A 19,784-nucleotide genomic window follows, 5' to 3' on the forward strand; every position below is an offset into this window, starting at 1 on the left:
GGCAGTTGTATTTGTCACAATTATTGTAAGTGAATAACATAAAAATACACACACCTCAATTTTTTAATAACCAATTAATAATGCTTTACGAATGTTTATACAAGCTACTCTTCATACAATTGGGCAGTACATGCATAAACAAAATATTCCCTTGAACTGGAGGAAAAAAAACTTGGTCACCCATTTTAAAATAACATAACAAGCTAACTTGAAAATATATAATATAGAATTGCCTTTGACAAGGCAGTACACACTGGTTAATCTTAAACTGTTAAAACATTGTAAAAGATTGGTGTGTACAAAGTACTGGGAGTAATGGATCTATAACAGCAACATACTCGGAAGATGTTTTGGGCAGCAGAGTATTTCTTCCAGAATTAGAAGTTAAGCCATTTGCAAGAATTGAGCTGTATTGGCAAGTATTAAAAATCTTCACATATCAAATCTTAACTGCTGTCAAGAGATGCTGAACTTTTTGTAATTAAGTTTCACCTGAATCTTGACCTGATAAAAATTGGCACAGTTTTAAAATATATTAAACACATTTTAAAATGTTGCAATAAAAATACTGAAACCACCTAAAACCTGAATTCTACCTTTAAAAAGAAAGAAAACTATTTTTGCTAATAGAATAACAAAATATTATTCAAGACTGATTTTGCTGTATTGATAATTGTAAAATTGTTAAATTTGACGATCCCTAGAAACAAAACAAGTAAAAAAGTTGCTTGCACAGGGGACATTTGTTTTGGCAGTGACTTCAAACTACCAATGTATCTGTATAAACAGATATTACTAGTGTTTCCACTTTGAATATAAAGTTTGTTGCTACACTATCATCTTTTGTCAAAGAAAACAAAATCTAAAAACCACAACAACAAAACAAACTCAGCTGTGTCAACTTCAAGTCGTCTTTCCCTTCAGTTTCTGTAGAACCCTTCATCATCTGATCGAACATTTGGAGTAAGAAGTCCTCTTGCTTCGTCTTCACTCATTACGTCAGTCATTCTATACAGACGGAACTGTAAAAGCATCTTGTTTAGTTGTTATTAAGGAAATATGTATCCGATTGTTTCCATGGAACTAATACCAAGACACTCTTTGAGTTCCACTCATTACTAGCATCTACTAGTAAGTTCTGTTTAGTAAACATTACCCAAGACAAAGTCATAAGGTAGTTAGGGTTAGGAGAGAATACATCGGTTCACATTTCTCTTAAACTACAGTAGATGGTAAGATGGTGGAGGAAAATGGTAGAAAGTGCTTGAGTGCTGGCAGTTTGGAGGGAAAACCTTGCCCAATGTCTCACAGTACTAGTCTTAGGAACAGTAACAGTAAAGGGATAAGATAATATGAACTACAAGGGCCAATCAGAAGGGACAGTACTTTGCATAACGTGGCAAACAGGATTGCATTTGCTCCCAAAATAAAGTTGATTCTGAGTCGGTGTTAAGATGTAAGTTGAAGTGTACTAAACAACATTTACATACATCTACCCAGATTTGTATAACTGGTTGATATGAATTACTCGGTCTTAAACATTCATACAAACCTTGGTTTGCAAATGCACAAAGTTTGACCAAATTTATCACCAATCTGTCACTCAACATGTCAAGAACCCTGATCATAATAAGTTTGTCAGCCTGAGATACCCAACATAACTTAAAAAAAAAAGGATACAATGCAGTCAAAGCAGAGTGTTCCAAGGCTACCCACAAGCCATGGTAAATGTCGTACGATGAAGACGGGAGTTGTATTTTCCATTATGATTGAGAGACCATAGAATACATTCCCTAAGACAGTCAGAACGAACATCATGACGGCTACACCTTCAGTAGACTTACGTTTGAACTGCAAAAACACAAAACACAAATCTTTTATTTATAATGAAAGCAAGTTAAGAAACAGAACGATATAGTGATACAGAACAACTATCTCAAGGCCTCTTTAAGTACCCTTGTGGTCCAACATTTAATGAATCATACTTTTTAAAGTTACATATTCACCCTCAATCCAAGAAAATCATAATAATAACTTTTTGATGATATTCTACACCAATTCATGGTAAACACAAATTATGGTATAAATTCAAATTTTTATCTAATTAATTACTCAATGGCATTGAACTTTACTTTAACACCAATCATTTAAAATTCCCCCGATCGGTTTATTATTGAACATTGTTAAACATTGTCAATGGCTAATAATTGTGAACTTACATTCTTATAAAGTTGAGGTATTCTGGACGCTAAATAGAAAACAGCGGAAATACATCCACTGGAGTAGCCAATTATTTCCATGTCATCCTGAAAGAAATCAAACAATAAATGTTTAAGATCATGCTGGAAAAGTGCATAATTTAGCGATACATGTGGGACTGCATAAAAACAACTCTCCTGAGGCAATTTGTGCAGACAACAATAAGAAAATAAAGAAGAAGATTCCATGTGAAGCATAGTCAGAAGATGGAGTAGTCCTTAGACCAAAATGCTGCCCGTCAAGAGTTCCTCAAGTCAACAAAGCCTTTGCATCCACAGAATTGGATAGAAGAGGGCTAACTTAGGTTGCTAATGAAATGGTTTCTCTCAAATTCCAAAATGGTTTCCCCCAAACCTTAATACTCACATAAATAAAAATTTACCAGTTCCAAAGAACGGTACTTGACATATAGTAGTCTCTACTCCAAAATGGTTTCCCCCAAACCATAATACATAAAATAAACATTTACCAGTTCCAAAGAACGGTACTTGACATATAGTAGTCTCTACCCCAAAATGGTTTCCCCCAAACCTTAATACTCACATAAAATAAACATTCACCAGTTCCAAAGAACGGTACTTGACATATAGTAGTCTCTACTCCAAAATGGTTTCCCCCAAACCTTAATACTCACATAAAATAAACATTCACCAGTTCCAAAGAACGGTACTTGACATATAGTAGTCTCTACCCCAAAATGGTTTCCCCCAAACCTTAATACTCACATAAAATAAACGTTCACCAGTTCCAAAGAACGGTACTTGACATATAGTAGTCTCTACCCCAAAATGGTTTCCCCCAAACCTTAATACTCACATAAAATAAACATTCACCAGTTCCAAAGAACGGTACTTGACATATAGTAGTCTCTACTCCAAAATGGTTTCCCCCAAACCTTAATACTCACATAAAATAAACATTTACCAGTTCCAAAGAACGGTACTTGACATATAGTAGTCTCTACACCAAGGAGTGATCTTCCTGACCTCCAGCTCCCATCATGCATTGTTGGTTGTTGTTGTTGCCATGGTGATAAGGATAACCAGCTGGTTCCACCCATTATAAGAAGACTTCCGATGCCGAATATAACTTGACTATTTTGTGGCTTAGTTTCATTACATGTATCATAGCTTCTCTGAAGTCCTGAATTCATAAATACATTGTTATAAATGATGTTAATTTTCTTTTGTAGATAATTATGAATATTATTGAAATAAAACAATAAGTATTAAAGTGCAATAGACTCACAACAAAATTCCACCTTTTGAACAAGTTTGAATACATCCATTGTGGGCCAGAAACCATTGTTTAACAACTTCCAATCTATTCTATGGCAACAATTGATTGAATAATGAAATAATAAACTAATATGATATGCAGTTGAAATCAAGGTCAATAACCAATAAACTGATGATAACGTGTTGTTTAGTATTGACCTTTGTTCCCACAATATCTGATAAAACCACTGAATATAAGAACGAGCCATTTCCACTTTCTGAACCTAAGCTTTGACAAGGAAGATTTCACAAAGAATTAAATTCCCATAAAACAAACAAACCAATAAATTGAATTTAATAAAAAGGAAAAAAACAGAAGAATTTCTCTTCGAGAGCTAACCTTCTGTGAGCTGCCGCCTTCTTTTATTCTTGATGTAGTAGTAAGTAAACTGTAGTATGACTAGCGAATCCATACCTATGTAGTAATATGCTACAGCTATCTGCATAGGAAATAAAATGAAGTACATGTAGATAATGAACCACAAGTCAAATCATAAAAAGATCGTATTTGACAATTGGCGATGACGATATACAGTTCATCAAGCACACATGATTCCTGTAAGACACAGTTTCATAAAGCTGTTTAGCAGAAAATACTGGTTAGCAAACTTGTATGGACCAGTCACAGTGGGGCACCAGTCACAATAGAGTAAACTTAATGTAATTTTGGCTGGTAGCCTGTTTCCAACTAGCAATAATTGTCTGTGCTAAGCAATTCTTTGTGCTTGCAGGCTTTATGAAATTGGGTCCTGGGTTGTTCATGTTTGATTACTGTACTATGACTAGATGTAAAGCAATGGAAACTGTTTTTTAAGAACATTGCAGCTGTGCTATCTTTCTTCATTGTTCATGAGGTTGGAGTTTGGGTATAAATTTCGTAATTGGTAATCCTGTTCACCATAAGTTTTTGGCACCCAGCTAAATGCAATACAGTTGAAATGAAAACCCCACTTACTGCAGTAAAATGCAACAGATGATTATGTTACATTCTGAAGTGAACTGCATGGTCTACACAAGCCTTGGCACTAGGTAGTCACCAAACTAAATGCACCAATAAGCATTGAAGTTTAATGGGAACTTTGGATTGTACATTGACATGCCAAAGCTATTATGAACCCCGGTAAATGCCGCACAGTTAACTGCTAAATGCAACAGACTATTACTTTTTTCCATTTGGCACATTTTTGCTATTGTTGCATGAAAAACATGACAAAGTTATGTCAGCCTTGAAGACAAATGACAGTCACTTTACCTGTGTACCAAGTTGCTTACTTAGCACACTACCGGTGAGATTAGATACATCGCCTAGCAACCACAAGAAAAGGAAGACTGGTGAAATAGCTTCGTCCATATGACCAGTCTTATAAGCATCGTAGAATTGTCTGCAGTAGGAACAACCCAAAAAAAAATGGACACAATTTAATTAGATAATAAATGGTGTACAGTAAAGCATTGGATTATATAACTACATGAGCCAGAATATCAAAATTAGAAAAAGAAACACTGCACAGCATCCTAACGGAAACATTGCACCAACTTTTGTAAAGAGGACAGTGGCGACGAGTTGGGAGGAAAACCCTAAAATGCAGTCAGGTAGACACTGAAAACCCAATCCACATGCAAGGCTTTGGTCCGGGAATCAAACTGGTCAACAGAGGTGAAAAGCATAAAGGAAAAAACCCACTTAAATATCATCAAATAGAATTACAAATTGTTAGAACATGGCTGTATTAGACAGGGAGGCATCTTGGATGCTTCTTTGGGCAACCGATGTCGACTGTACACTATATTTGTGTTACAAGTATCCAAGTAAATTGAACGCATTATTTTTAAATTTACAGCAACTTTGGACTAACCGTTTAAACTTCTGAACATAGCAATTCTACACTTGAGGCAGATTGAGCAAGATGAACTGAGAAACAATGCATTTTGTTGACTGGGCTCAGATTATAGCTTCTTAACTGAACAATTGGTGGAATGTCGGTTTCAACAAACAGCTGTGTTTGACAACTTTGAGGGATAAGAGTGCTTGTTTGTTGTCAAAAGTTACTGATTAACTGAAACAATAGATTGAAAAGTGACTCATTCAAATAAAAAGTACTTTAACCTTAAAAAGTAGGTTGTGCAGATACATAGGACATGGAGCTATGCAGCCCACAATGCTTTGGTTGGAGGTCATAGGGCATGGAGCTATGCAGTACACACTGCATGGGTTGGAGGTCATAGGAGGAGACCAATTGAGGTCATGGCAGGTTATGAAGGTCACCAACACATCATTTGGTCTACACCATTAAGCCAATTTGAGATATGGTGACACTATGGGTTTGGGTAAATTTGTATACACCCAAACTAAATAGCGCCCACCTTATCTCAAAAAGCCTAATTGATTTTCCATGGACAATCTGCCTCTTGTACCTCTCTGGGCCTAGTTTAGGAGAAGACTATTCCAATCAATATGCAAACAGAGTATAGCTTCTTATAATAGTCTTTGAACATTAAATTGCAAGAGGTGAACTACTCACGGAAGAAACACCACCAACCAGCATAGGATGGAAATTAAACCCAGAAAGAATCCAGCATACTGAACATTATCCACAACGCACTCATGGAATATATGCCACACCCAAGGTACACCTCCTAATATGGTACAGTTTACGTCTGGATCGGGGAGTGGATGAGGGTGTGGTCCCCACACTGAAGGGTCAAAGTCAAGACCAAGTGACATATTGAAGGGTTCCAAAAGGAATCTGTGATGAAATCCTTCCTGTAAATAAAATAAAAATAAAAATTGATAATTTCATTCGGAAAATTATCGTAGGAAGAATGTCCTGTTTTCAAGATGTCCCTAAAATTGATTACCTCCCTGCGCGTTATGCAAACAGTCCCTAGACAAATTTGTTGTGGTTTGACTTGTCAATGTGGGGGCCATTTAAAATAAATCGCCCACTCGATTATATCAAACACTTTTCAATTCACAATAACATGCACGATGATCAAATCTAATGAAAATTAGTGTCCCTGACCCTGTAAAGTATTTTTTTCTGTGATTTCTTCCTTACAACAATTCTTTGGTTTATATTATTTGCTGTTTTTGAAGTTGCGATAACGTAACCCTAACCATGCCCTAACGTAACCCTCCTGCCGACGGCAGTTGTTTGAAGACAACTGCTGGCTATAGAGTCATACACAGAGTCTCACAGAACACTTGTAGTCATTGCAGATGTTTCTTCCATGTATGGCTTCACCGGGAAACCTAGTTGCGATAATGTAACCCTCTACGCCGTCGGCAGGAGGGTTACGTTATAGCAACTACGGGAAACCATACTTTCTTGCCTTGAAAACAGGAAAAACTCAAAACAAATGGGATCAGTTGAAGCCATCAAAGATTGGTGTGTGGTGTGGGATGAGAAAATTTCAATGTCCATTTTTGTCCATGAAGTTTTAATCATGGAGGTAGATTTCTACCTCCATGTTATGTTTTAGTATATGTTTGCATACTTGCTTCATATTTTAACAAATGAAGGGATAACCCTCCATATGGCGCCACCACTTTTTCACTCATTTTTACAAAAAGGGAAATATCAATCAGGTAAATTAGATACTATATTATTTTATTTCGAATGAAAAAGTGGTGGCGCCCTACGGAAACTTTTCCAAATGAAGATAATTAGGGAGAATATAGTAGTTTACTTACCGAAGTGTAGTGTAAGTATAAGACGACGATCAACAGAACACGATACGAATTTTATTTCGCCTTCTCTGGTCTCTGCGGTGACCGGTGGTGATGACTGATGTCGTAATTAAATTAAATTAATAACAAGTTAAAATAACACTTCTATTTCTAGCTGCTGTCAACAAAAAATGTGTTGGTTAATGGTTGGTTGGTTGGCTGCCTAATTAATAGATACACACTGTCACAACATCCCCAGTCCCCACGACAAACGCTACCAAACGTCTGTTCTCCAGTTTTGAACTATTAAAGTGGAGAGTGGACACCAAAATCCGCCGGAAGGACGGTCTTGACGTGCATAGTGTAGAGCATGTGTAGAGAGAGAGCTACCCAGCTGAGAGAGACTAGACGAGAACAATCAACAAGACTTTCGCCTCAGTCACGTGAACTTTTGTCATGCGACATTATAAAGCTCTCACTCGTCTACCGCGCGAGGGCGACAGACACTATCTTTTTGGTCATAGGGGAATAGAACCCGGGTTTAGTATTTCTATGTCTTGGGCAGAAAAAAAGAAAAAAGTAAACAATCAAAACATAATAATTGTAATTAAATTTTCGCCTTCCCTTTTCCTTCTTTGTACAATTTTCTTTGGTTTGTTTTAATATCAGATTTATACGACTATTTAAAATGTATTCATATTATAGGCAAGCCGCAATTTTGTTTGGCCTAAAAGTAGTAATGAAGGAAAGAATATGGTAATATTCTATAAATATTATTAATAGAATAATGGATTTGTTTTCGAAAAAATTTGCCGAACAAAAAAGAAACTTATTTTACCAGGCTTGTACTCGTATAGGAAGACGAAGAAAGCCCCAAAAGCCGGTAAGGCCCTAACTAACTACCCCGCCCCGATAATAAGTACACCCCATCCACCCCTATTTTCCCCGCTACTGCTGCACGAGGGCTGGGTATAAACCCCGGTAAATTCTGCTCCCAATATTCTTGTTAGCTAGTAGTACAGGTTATTGGGCCATGCAAATTAATTTTGAATGTTATACTCTTATGCAATTTCGCTAAATTATATTATACTTTTTACCACACCCCAACCCCAGCCCCGCCTATTATTTTAACTGCCATAATTATAGCGCCACCATCGTCCATATTGAGCAATTTCCATGACGTATTTTTCCGAACATTACACGAACATACCCGAACTTTTTGTCTTCGTCTCCTAGCCGGCTAAGGCAAGCTTAGGTACGACATGTGTATTTTCTGTTTAAATCACACGACATCCTTCCCAATTACAAGCCTTTTATGAACTCCTTGACATTTGTGGTAAGAAAAAATGTATTATCTATTCTATCAGTGTAATATTTTCTTATTTTACAGGAGATAACGCCAAGAAAAGGCGAAAACGGCGAGTCCTTATACAGGACTACCGTGTCTAAGTTCACGTTGCAATGAGCTTTTCTTCTCACAAGCAGCCCAACAAACCAGGTGTGCCACAGCCGCAGATTCAGCCAAGTATTGGTTATCGGCAACAACCACAGTATCTTTTTACTTCTAACATCATAAACTATATGATCGTAGCCCCTCTTTACTTTAAATGTCACCCATTTACTTTAAATCACATTTTTGTCTAAGGGAGCGAACGGGCTTACCCGGTGTTCGGCCATTTTGTTTTGGTTCATTCCCTTTCTAGTCTGTTTTCCATATGTGCCGACTTTGGCGATTGCGATTGCGAAATCATGACTGTTTTGCTTATTTAAAGATGACAACAAACACCCATAGTAAACCAGTCATGTAGATTATTACTTGATTACGTATTATCTTCTGAGAACAATGTAAATATTCTTCTTCTTGGAAGAATGGGACCATTTTTGAGACTGTGTGCCGAGTGAGTGGTGTGCGGTCGTGTGTGACTATCTCTGGCATGTTTGTCTGAGTGCTAGTGGTGGTGGTGCATGTATGCACCCAGCCTGGTACAGCCAGGTGCTGAATAGTAATTGTATAATACCCTCTTTTCGTGCTTATATTTGAGCTATTTCAACATTTCAACAACTGCAGAAATATCAATTTTGGTTTAATCAATGTCTCATCATCTGCTGGGAAAATTAATGGAAAAGTTTCCGTATGGCGCCACCACTTTTTCATTCGAAATAAAATAATATAGTATCTAATTTACCTGATTGATATATCCCTTTTTGTAAAAATGAGTGAAAAGGTGGTGGCGCCATACGGAAAGTTATCCAAATTAATTAGTGTTTTGTACAACTAACTTATTAATTGTTAATTTTTTTTTAAATTGTTCTGTAGTAAAATTAGACTACCTTCTATTTTTCATGAAGTGGATGACCCGGCTGCCTGTAGACTTTATTAAAATCAATTTGTCTCAATGAGTTTGCATGAAAATTAAAATTTATAATTATTTGAGTCTCATCACATGTCCCTTCTTCCTAATCTTAAAACAACCACGAATGATATGATTTTTGTTTAGATTAGTTTTGTGCAATATCAGGCCTGATACTTCACGGAGGCTACGGAGGCGATTGCCTCCGTTGCCCCTTGCCATTGCCTTGGTGCCCAGTAGAAATTTACAATTTCCTCATAGGGTGCCCTTTGCCAAAGAGAAAATGCCTTGGTGCCCTTACCCTTTCAAAAACAAAGCATACAGCCCTGAATATCATAACACAGCAGAGGAAAAACTCAATGCGCACAGGTTTTTATAATGTAGACCTGGGTTATTAAATAATGGAATTGGTTGTGGACTGGAAGTAAGATTCCTTTTTTAATCCTAAAATTTTAAAAATGAAATTCTATGAACTGTTTCGATATGATGACAGTTGATTTTGTTTTGTTTAGTTTTGCTATGTTTTTCATGAGAACATATTATTTTATTGTTTGTACTTTGTAGGTAATTCCCTAGTTGAACATCAGACAGTGTGTAACATATTTCTGCCACGCCCCCTTTTTTAGTGTAAGAGTGTTGCTCGGACATGTGCTTTGCATGCATCCTGACTCACCCGCTCAAAATACTCTCATGTTTGCTGTAACTAACTAACTCGACATTCTACGGAAATATCACAATGTTCGTCAGCTCTCCCTCAAAACCCAAAATGACATCCTACGGCTTTGTGATGTAGCCAGTGACCTTTTGTCCTGGAAAACTCTTTATTGGTAGAGACTGATATAACGTTTTTTCAGGGTTCACTTACTAATACTGTTCCTGTTAACAGTTTGTATCTTGTTGTGGTGTTCGTTGAGGACATAAAGAAGTTTATTTGAAAATAGTCACTTTTCTTTGAAGGATTTAAAGAATTGTGTGATCCTACAATGTATTCACACAACCAAGTTTTTGCCTAAAAAAATTGCTTTTATGAAACTAATGACAATGGCATGCAGTAAATTGTAATCTTCAGTGTGTAATATATCCTGTTTATTCACAGTTTTCCATACATTAAAATATCACCCCTTTTTGTTAAACAAAATTTCTGAGGTGTCTTGATGTAATGTCACCAAGCACAAATTGGTTGACATACTGTCTAAGTCTTTGTTGGCAACACAGGATATGCATCTTAACTTCCTTGTTCTATTCAGTACCTAAAAAAAATGAAAAATAGGTAAGAACAGAGTAAGAAAACAAAGCAAAATGTAGAACAGTTCCCCATCTTCCTTGCTAACTTTTTACTGTCAGAGGTTTTAAACTTCATGTTTATAAAACTGGTTCAATTGCAAACTTATGACTCGTGGTATTTTATCCCAATGTTGCCCCTCTCACAACTATCTTATTTCATACCTCATCCTAACCAGCATTGATTTGGTATTAACTTCCAAACAATGCTACATACACCTTTTAAATGATCTGCAATAACAACAAATCACCCAAACAAATCAAACACATTAGCCAGCATGAAACTGAATTAGTATGTTTTATTACATTAGGCTATATGTAAGAAGTACAGTTTATGTGCAAACAATTTTGATGAGGAAGTTATGTGGGGGCTGGTCGCAGCTCAGAAAGAATGTTACAGTGGGAAGTGTTTTTGTTCCTATAGCTCCTGGTAGGTTTTGATAAAGTTTGAGATAATTAATTCAATATCCTGTACTTGGTGCTTATGAGGTGTTGGGCCTGGTAATAAATAGATTGTCTCTGTTGGTCATCATAACTTTTGAGTAGGTGATATGTCAAATTATCTCTTAAACTCAAATGTACCACTCAACATCAAGCCTTAGCAAAAGGCTAGATGAATTTTTAAAGATGCCACAGACAAAACGATTTGCTCTCTTGTCCTTATTTGTGCCCTTAAATATGTATTGTCCTACCCCCACCACCACTAACACTTGTTTGTGCAAAATAGTAATCACTCCATGTCAACCAATCACTTGATTTTGATGGACTTGGTTCTGAAATAAAACTCAAGTCAAGAGCTGAATGTTATCAAATCAAAATCTATAAACCAATTCTTGATCGATTCTGATTGATACAGTACTTTGGCATTAAGCGCACTGGTTATGATTTGTTTGTTGCCAAAATATTTACGGAATTATTTTGGTATTCACAGAATTACTGAAATTTTAGTAATCAAATAATATAAACTTTGCACACTGAAATCTGGACTGTGTAGTATTAGAGCCACCCCAAATTCATCTAATAATTGCCTCTTTAACAGGGTCATTTTGCACTATATTATGACATTGAGGTGCAATTAGTTGCAACTTGTTGGAAGAATTTGATGTATTTTCCAGCTGATGCATTTTCCAGTTGATGCATTTTCCAGTAAGGATTTATGTTAATCTTAATTCCATCATTAAGGAATTGATCATGATGCTCAATTAACCAAAAATGTCTTCTTCTTGTTTCTTCCTGTCTGTATCGAACAGGACACATTAGATCAAATCCAATCAGAATAACACATGGTCTCATCCGTCTCCTACTCATTGCTACAATATGACTGAAGACAAAATAAAATTAAGATATAATTTTTTTTTTTTAACTAACCTGAAAAACACACATGAAAGCTGGAAAACCTTAAAGGAACACGTTGCCTTGGATCGGTCGAGTTGGTCTTTGAAAAGCGTTTGTAACCCATTTGTTATAAAATGCATATGGTTAGAAAGATGTTTTTAAAGTAGAATACAATGATCAACACAAATATGCCGTGAAATTGCATCGTTTTCCTTTTACTTTGCGAACTAACACGGTCAACCATTTATGGGAATCACTAATTTGAGTCCCATAAATGGCCTACAGTGTTAGTCAACGAGGTAAAAGGAAAACCATGCAATTTCAAGTGATACTGTGTGGATAATTATATTCTACTTTTAAAATATCTTTCTGATAATCTGCATTTTATAACAGACAGTTGACAACGCCTTTCAAAGACCAACTCGACCGATCCAAGGCAAAGTGTTCCTTTAAACCCACACTCCTGCTTGTTCTGGATGTTATTGCTGCCTCCGTCTACTCCCTCATGAATAATTCATAACAAGACGGTAGTTTTGAATGAGTTCATGCAGCGGTCAGCTATGCCCACAAGGGGCCTGCAGTTAGAGCGCTGTCTTCATCTAGACAGTGAAATATATGATGGGATCACTGCTCAACATCTTCAGTCAATTTTCTTTCCCTTTCACTTAAACTGAAGGGTGCATCGCCTAAATGTACAGGGTGTGTACATGGGTTAGATAGCAAGGATATTTAACAGCAAGGGCGTTTGGGACACAAATGTTTCAACAGTGATCTTTGTATATACTGCATGTTCACATCGCTGTCCCTGCAGTTCTCTTGGAAGCTTCTGGGAAGGGGGATCTATGACAAAACTAATTATTTCCAATTAATGAGGTCCCAAGCTGAACTTAAATGTGGTTTGCCTGAAATGAGGCTTAGCTGTATATAGGTTTACCTTAAAAGGGATCTAGCTAAAATGCAGTTTAACAAGGTCCAGTTTAAACGAACAGCTTTAATGAACTTCAGTGCACTGGTTGGTTATGATTGATTGACTGATTGACTGATAGACTGATTGATTGATTGATTGATTGATTGATTGATGGATGGTCCTACTACTGGCTGTGATTTTTATTTTAATAAACCATTTCAATTCAATTCAAATGATGTTCAATTTGAGGTTCAATCAGGTTAAGGGTCAGCTTAAAGTTTAACTTTAATGAGGTTCACTTTCCCATCTATTAGGTGTTTGCATTGACTCTCCTGAGGAATATTATTCTATTTGTTTGCAATAGGAATAAATCACATGCTTCATAGGTTTTTGACATGATTCCCAAACATTTCAGAGATTATTAATAGTTTCTTCTCTGGTTTTGTTTCCTTAAAGAACCATCTGCCACTCATTGGCATTGGACATACATGTAATGAAGGATTAAATAACTCGACATATATATCAATAGTGGCTGTTTAATTACATTTTAAAAGCCAGTTCCATTTTTTTAAACACCTGGTTATATTGGTATTTGGTTTGTATGTTAAGATTGTCATTGCACAATACCTTGTAGACCTAATGCAGTAAGCTGATAATGCACTGGGAATAGGTAATTATTTGATTATAATAGCCTACAGTGTCATCTGTCTTTGTGTTATGAAAACTATTGTTTATGTTTAATGTCTCACCTAAAAAGGTTTTGGGCGATTCCATGGTTAGTCGCATTACACTTTTTAGTGTAATTTCTTGATCTTGGTGCTAGTAGTTCTATGTGAGATATTATTTCCACTAAGTTTATAGACTGATTTGTACTTGACACCCAAGGCTTTGAAGTGATGATATTAAAAATGTTGTGGGCATTGTACTCTGGATGTTAAAGCTTTGTAAAAAGCGGTTAGTCGCATTACACAAAAAGGACATGATAAAAAATACACTTGTCTCAATTCAAAAGTTTCCTCAAACTAAAAAACTTGCAAAGGTTTTACTACGTTTAGCACACATCTCTTATACATTAGTATCCAGCAGGATACTTATAAATAGTCAGCAACTTGAACTTTTAGATTTACGTGGCAAAACCATGGTTAGTCGCATTACGGTTAGTCGCATTACAGTTTGTCCGGCCACTTAAGCCAAGCCCAATGGAGCCCAAACTGAAATACTAAAATAATAACGCCTTTTCTCTGAAAAATCTTAGAAACAAGGCTGAAATGTGTATTTTCAGAAAAGCAAACTTACATTTTTCGGAAATATTATTATTTCCCATTTTACTGACCACCTTTATTTTCAGAGTTGTGCATTCAACATAAAATGTTAAATATTTTGCCGAGTATGTAGGAATTGAACAAAAAGAAAATCGTAGATTTAAAGTGACTTACATACATGTAACCATGTCCCTGAAAAATCAAAGTTTGGGTTATTGTTTAAAAGTGGACTGTGAATTTAAAATGGCCTTGTTGGTTATCACAGGTTCCTCAATGCAACAAACCATTTGTTTTGTGTCGAAAAAGTGTATAAAAACAAAACAAAAAACCTTCTTGATCACCCATCTCCTCGACTTTACCTGGATACATTTCACTGCATGTTACACCACACACCACTGACCATGCATTGTTACCCTTGCATCACTACCCTGGTTTGTAAGGCAGCATTTTGTAGTTATCATGTTTCTGCTTTCTGAAGGAAAATGGTGGCAAGAGGACATCAGCTTTTTGCTTTTGTTTGCTCTTTTGGGAGATTTTTCTGTGCTCTTCTTGAATTCCTTGTATTTTAACATCATTCTGCTTTTTCAGCCTAGGCAATGGTACAACATGTACATATGTCCACAATTTGTGGAGTAAATTAGTTCCATTACTTCACTTTTCTACTCAAAATTCTCAGAAATGTTGCTTTTCTTTATTTTGTTTCATATGTTAATGATGAAACTAGATTGGAGTGGCACATGTACAACACATGTTATAGTTTTCAGCATGGAAAAATGCATTGTGGGTAGGGCATGAGTGGCATCTGCAGAGCCCCAGATCTCTTAATTCATGTAATATTATCCTCTAGTAAGTCTTAACCAAGATATCCAGCTTTGCTGACCTCTTAGCGTCCTCCTCTTGAAAAAAGATTTAGTTAGTCGCATTACATTGCATGGTTAGTCGCATTACCGGTTAGTCGCATTACACTTTTTGATGACTCGTTATTAAAATACACCAACTAGAGTGTTGATTTCTTTACTCATTTCAGACTTGGTAATAAGGGTAGAAGCATATTTTGAATTGCCATGAAGATAGTCAGTGGATTTTTCGTGCAATTGAAATAACTTCATCTCTCGGTTAGTCGCATTACGCCCTGTTGAAGCTCCCACAAGTACACTAACATATTGCTTAAATGAGAAACACAAGTTAAAATTCTTTCTGGATTTTAAATAGTTGTACCTGCTGCTAATCACAACTGTTAAAGTTTTGCTGGAAGAACCTTTGTGGGGGACAATATTTAACTTTGAAGAAATCACCTTAATGTGCTCACTATTTAGGGTCTGTTCACAGCTTGTGCAAAAATGAGCTGGATTTGTACAAAATGGTACAGAGTGTGTAAAAAAAGTTAATGTCTGTTTCCTTTCATATGTTAGCTATAACTTTTACTTGGAAAGAAAGTTGTTACACAATTTTTATTTTTTGGTGTCATGTCCATGTTTGCTTGGAATCACCCTTTTTCATTATCATGTAAATGAATGATTTTATAATACTGTACATGAAATGGTTTTGTGAGTTGAAGATAGAAGTCCGTGTAGATTTCTGACTGAATGACTACTGTCCTACAAAATGTGCAATGATTTGTTTGCATTTTGCATTATTGATGCGTCTCGTCTCCCATGAACTAAAACATTCTGCTTTTGTGTTATTGCTTTATATTCTGATAGAGAGGAAAAGAAAAGAAAAGAAAAAGAAAAGTGTTTTTATTGTTGTCCTTGGATAACAATAAGAGACTGTCATGCTAAATGTACACAATGCATTGCTTCTATTATTCCTCTGTTGGATTAGGGTCGTCTCTATTGTGATGGAATGGAATAGTCCGTGCACTATTCAGAAAGACCATTACAGTGTGCACAGCAGAATACAATTAAATTATTTTCATCAAATCCGATTTTATGCCGTTTTCGTTTAACTGGGGATGATGAAGCTTCTGGAAAAAGAAGTTAAAAGAAAGAAATTAAAAGATTGAACATAACAAACTTAACATTGCAGCATTATTTTGGGCGGCCTTTAATTTTTGTGTGTGTGTTGTTGGTGTATGGTGAGGACTTCACATGAGGTTTATGTGTAGCATACATGTACAGTATCATGTTTCCACAGCTAGTGATTAGTGCATGTTTGAATGCACTTTAGGGAAGATGTAATTGAGCTGTTAAGCCATTTGGGAACACCCTTGAAACCAGAGGGCAGGCTAGATATGCACAGGTTACAGAGAATCGTACTTTATGTAATTCCTTTTGCCTATTGTACAATAGAAGAGGACACTTTACATGGAGTACACGACACTGCATATGAACTGTAACAACTTTCAGTGTTTTATCACTATGCCTGCAGAGTCTACTCTTGTTGGACTTATATCATATTGGGAGAGTGAAGGATTCACAAGGGCTGTGTATTGAAAAAGTACGGACTAGAAAAGACCAGGGCCTAATTTCATGGCGCTGCTTAGCGTAAGCAGAGAATGGCGCTTACGGAAGCAGGGAATTGTTTGCTTGCGGCAAGCGTATTTCATAGGTTAGCGGCAAATTTTTTGCTTCTGCGTGTGCGTACTCCGCATTCCTAGGCATTCTACGTTTACAAGGCTAGCGCAGAAATTTGGCGCTTACACGTTGGCGGGAAATCGTGATCGTAAGCGCAGAATTCTGCGGTAAGCAGAGCCATCAAAAAAGGGCTCAGTTGTCTTTGGTCACGTGACTGTACGATGCCATTTTCGGTCCATGTGCAGCACAACTCGATGTCAAGTCTGGCACCCTGAGTGCAAGTTCCTCATACCAGATTTTAGAATGTCTATCCCCCTGGGTTAAAGGTTAAAGGTGAAGATAGGGGTTTAAGGTTATGAGTTAAAGGTGAAGATTAAATTAGAGCATCATTTCCCCCCATAATTAAATCAGAAAAGAAAAAAACTTCCTTAACATGGTATGTTCAGTATAAGATCTCAGGCACCACTGCACAGGCAAGACGACTTTCAACACAGAGGGCCTGGCTACACTAACACGGTAAGAACTTGAGCATTGGAACTAACCAACTATGATAACTTAAAGTGCATCTTATTGTTTGTATTGGTTGTTCTCCCTGAATTGGTAACGGAGTGCTTGCTTGGTCAGAAATTATTGTTTTGGATTGGTCAAAATTACCACCTTGAATGTCCAGTCGGTAAGATCCAGATGTTTTGCATGGCAAATTACTAATACTAAGTTTTAATTAATTTTTGTTTGTGATAGTTTTTTGATTGTAAACAAAAAAGTATATATTAACTGTTTTAACAATATTTCTGACCCATATTTTGGCTTTTCCCTTTCGAGGAAACTCTTATTCTTTGGAACGTCTATGTAACGTCTTCTAAAACGACTTTGTAATTACAAGTGTGATGATTCTGTAGTTGTTGAACTGCCTGTGAGTGAGGTTACAGCTTCAGCAGTCAAGGCATGTCAGCAATGCATACTTGAAATTCACTCTCTGTGCTTAAGTTTCCTAATAGTTCACCTCCAGAATAAAGACTGTACTTTGCTTCATTAGTTTCCTTTGTTGTTAATTTGTTCAGTCTTACTTGTTCTTCTTGGAAAGTATTTGAAAGATAGTATGTGCTTATCATGCATGACATTCTTCCTTCTTTATAGGTGTGTTTTCTGAATTTGTTGGCCTTGGGAAAAATCTGGAGAATTGCGATTAAATGGTCTGTCTTTTAGAGCATACTACATGTGTACTTGTTGGTTAGCATATTTTTTTTAATAAAGAAGACTTGTACACAAAAGCAGTAATACTTCTGATGGCAAGTTAAACATGTTGTTGTTGTTTGATTTCCAGCAAACACGGCATCCAAATCCTGGCTCTGTCCCGAGCTCGGGAATTCCTTCAGGAGCCTCCCCATCACCATCCTCCAGTCCCGGCGTGGTGAACACACAGGGCCTGGCAACTGGTACGGCCCATGACATGAGCAACAAGGGGGCACCTAGCCGCCCAGGTCTCGCTCCCTCTCCCCACCAGCAAGGCAATGTGGTACAGCAGCAGCAGCAGCAGCAGCCACCTCAGGGGATGATCATTCAGCCACCGTACTTGATACAACAGCAGAGAGGAGCAGTAAGTAGTGACTTGTGCTATTTTTCAATTTATTAGAAGGAAACACTTGAAAATCTTAACCTGGCTTCGAAAGGTGCTCAACTCTTTTTCTGATCAGTTTGGAGTGTTTAATTATTGCCATTGATCAGCTTAGGAACAAGTTGGTGAATGATGTGTTTTAACAATTAAACATTCCTACAATATAATTCAGAAAAAGGACAATGCAGAATGAAAAAATAAATTGATTCTAAATGGATGTTTTACCCTTTTACAGCCGATGTATGTCCCGATGAGTAACCAGCAGAATCCACGTGGTGCGATCCAAATCCAACAAGCTCCGAGTTCTGGACCCCAGCAGATGACGGCCGGAAGCCAGATGAATCCCATCAACCAGTACCACCAGCCGTTTGTCATACCCTTGATGCAACAGCAACTTAATATGTCTCAGGTGATTATTAAATGGATCTAACTTAATTACTTTCCCAACTTCTTTGCTTCTCCATGCTCCTCTTCCCAATAATCAGACAAATATGTTCATATCAAATGCCATATCAGTAATTTGTTTAATTCTCTTGGGTTGTTATAAAGATAAAACTGTTTGAATCAATCCAGCTCCCCTTTTCCTCCTGATCTTCCTCAGAACAAAGTAATTTGAAGGAATGAAGAACCATTATAGCCCACCCCCCCCCCACCTTTAGCCCGGTTTCATCGTGAATGATTTTGTTTTAGGTGAGGTGTTGTGATCCACCATCTGTTTCCAAAAAAAAAAAAAATTGATGGATAGAAAATAAAGCATAAATTTTTGAGGTCAAAGTGACGGACGATTTGCAACTGAGATTTTTTTGGATTGGGTTTTCTTCTCATTCTTGTTTTCTGTTGCAGTATCAACAAAGAGATCAAGCAGTGTACCAGCAGCAATCACACTTGAGTCAACCTTCTCAGCCACAAGTATGCACATTTTGCTTTGAATTTTAAATTTCTGTCAAATTTTATTTGTTAAAATTAAAGAGCAACACACTTGAGAATAGGTATTACATAGTGTGAGTGTGTTATGACAAAGGCCAAAACCTTGAAGCTTGTTTCTATACAGATTGTATTGATTGTTTAATTCTGGTTCACCATATACATGTAGCAGTTTCTTTATCAAAACTTGCAATTTTTTTTTACTCAGTCCCCCTTTAAAATGTTTTATGCAAGTGTCTGTTAAAGGAAAATAGACTGTATGTTTCTAATGTAAAATTGAAAGCCTTGTTAAATTAGCTTTCATGTGAAGCTTGTCTAAATACCTTTTTAAATCCAATCAGAAGTGTGTTTCTAGTCTCATGCTATAAGTAGGAATGATAGGCAGTT

The 19,784-nt window shown here is 36.7% G+C and overlaps 2 protein-coding genes across 3 annotated transcripts in view; one reads left to right on the forward strand and one right to left on the reverse strand.

The window, feature by feature from the left end:
* Window positions 1-3: 3 nt before the first annotated feature.
* Window positions 4-7,633, reverse strand: LOC139950509 (lysosomal amino acid transporter 1 homolog). The gene is made up of 9 exons (XM_071949234.1): window positions 7,449-7,633; window positions 7,231-7,324; window positions 6,059-6,300; window positions 4,789-4,918; window positions 3,877-3,976; window positions 3,167-3,402; window positions 2,220-2,306; window positions 1,681-1,851; window positions 4-1,034 (listed from the first exon to the last, which is right to left on the reverse strand). The coding sequence occupies exons 3-9, from the start codon at window positions 6,259-6,261 to the stop codon at window positions 921-923; spliced, it is 1,041 nt and encodes a 346-aa protein (XP_071805335.1). The 5' UTR covers window positions 6,262-6,300; window positions 7,231-7,324; window positions 7,449-7,633; the 3' UTR covers window positions 4-920.
* Window positions 7,634-8,373: 740 nt separating this feature from the next.
* The window catches only part of LOC139950660 (eukaryotic translation initiation factor 4 gamma 3-like), a 28,786-nt gene continuing 17,375 nt past the window's right edge, over window positions 8,374-19,784 (forward strand). For both annotated transcript variants that reach the window (XM_071949440.1, XM_071949441.1), the window contains exons 1-6: window positions 8,374-8,461; window positions 8,597-8,756; window positions 17,305-17,374; window positions 18,183-18,455; window positions 18,709-18,882; window positions 19,317-19,382. In XM_071949440.1, coding sequence (XP_071805541.1) covers window positions 8,668-8,756; window positions 17,305-17,374; window positions 18,183-18,455; window positions 18,709-18,882; window positions 19,317-19,382 — 672 coding nt within the window. In that variant the 5' untranslated portion in view covers window positions 8,374-8,461; window positions 8,597-8,667. The remainder of the gene's footprint in view (window positions 8,462-8,596; window positions 8,757-17,304; window positions 17,375-18,182; window positions 18,456-18,708; window positions 18,883-19,316; window positions 19,383-19,784) is intronic.

This window comes from Asterias amurensis, chromosome 18, assembly GCF_032118995.1.
Source record: "Asterias amurensis chromosome 18, ASM3211899v1".
NCBI classification, from domain to species: domain Eukaryota; kingdom Metazoa; phylum Echinodermata; class Asteroidea; order Forcipulatida; family Asteriidae; genus Asterias; species Asterias amurensis.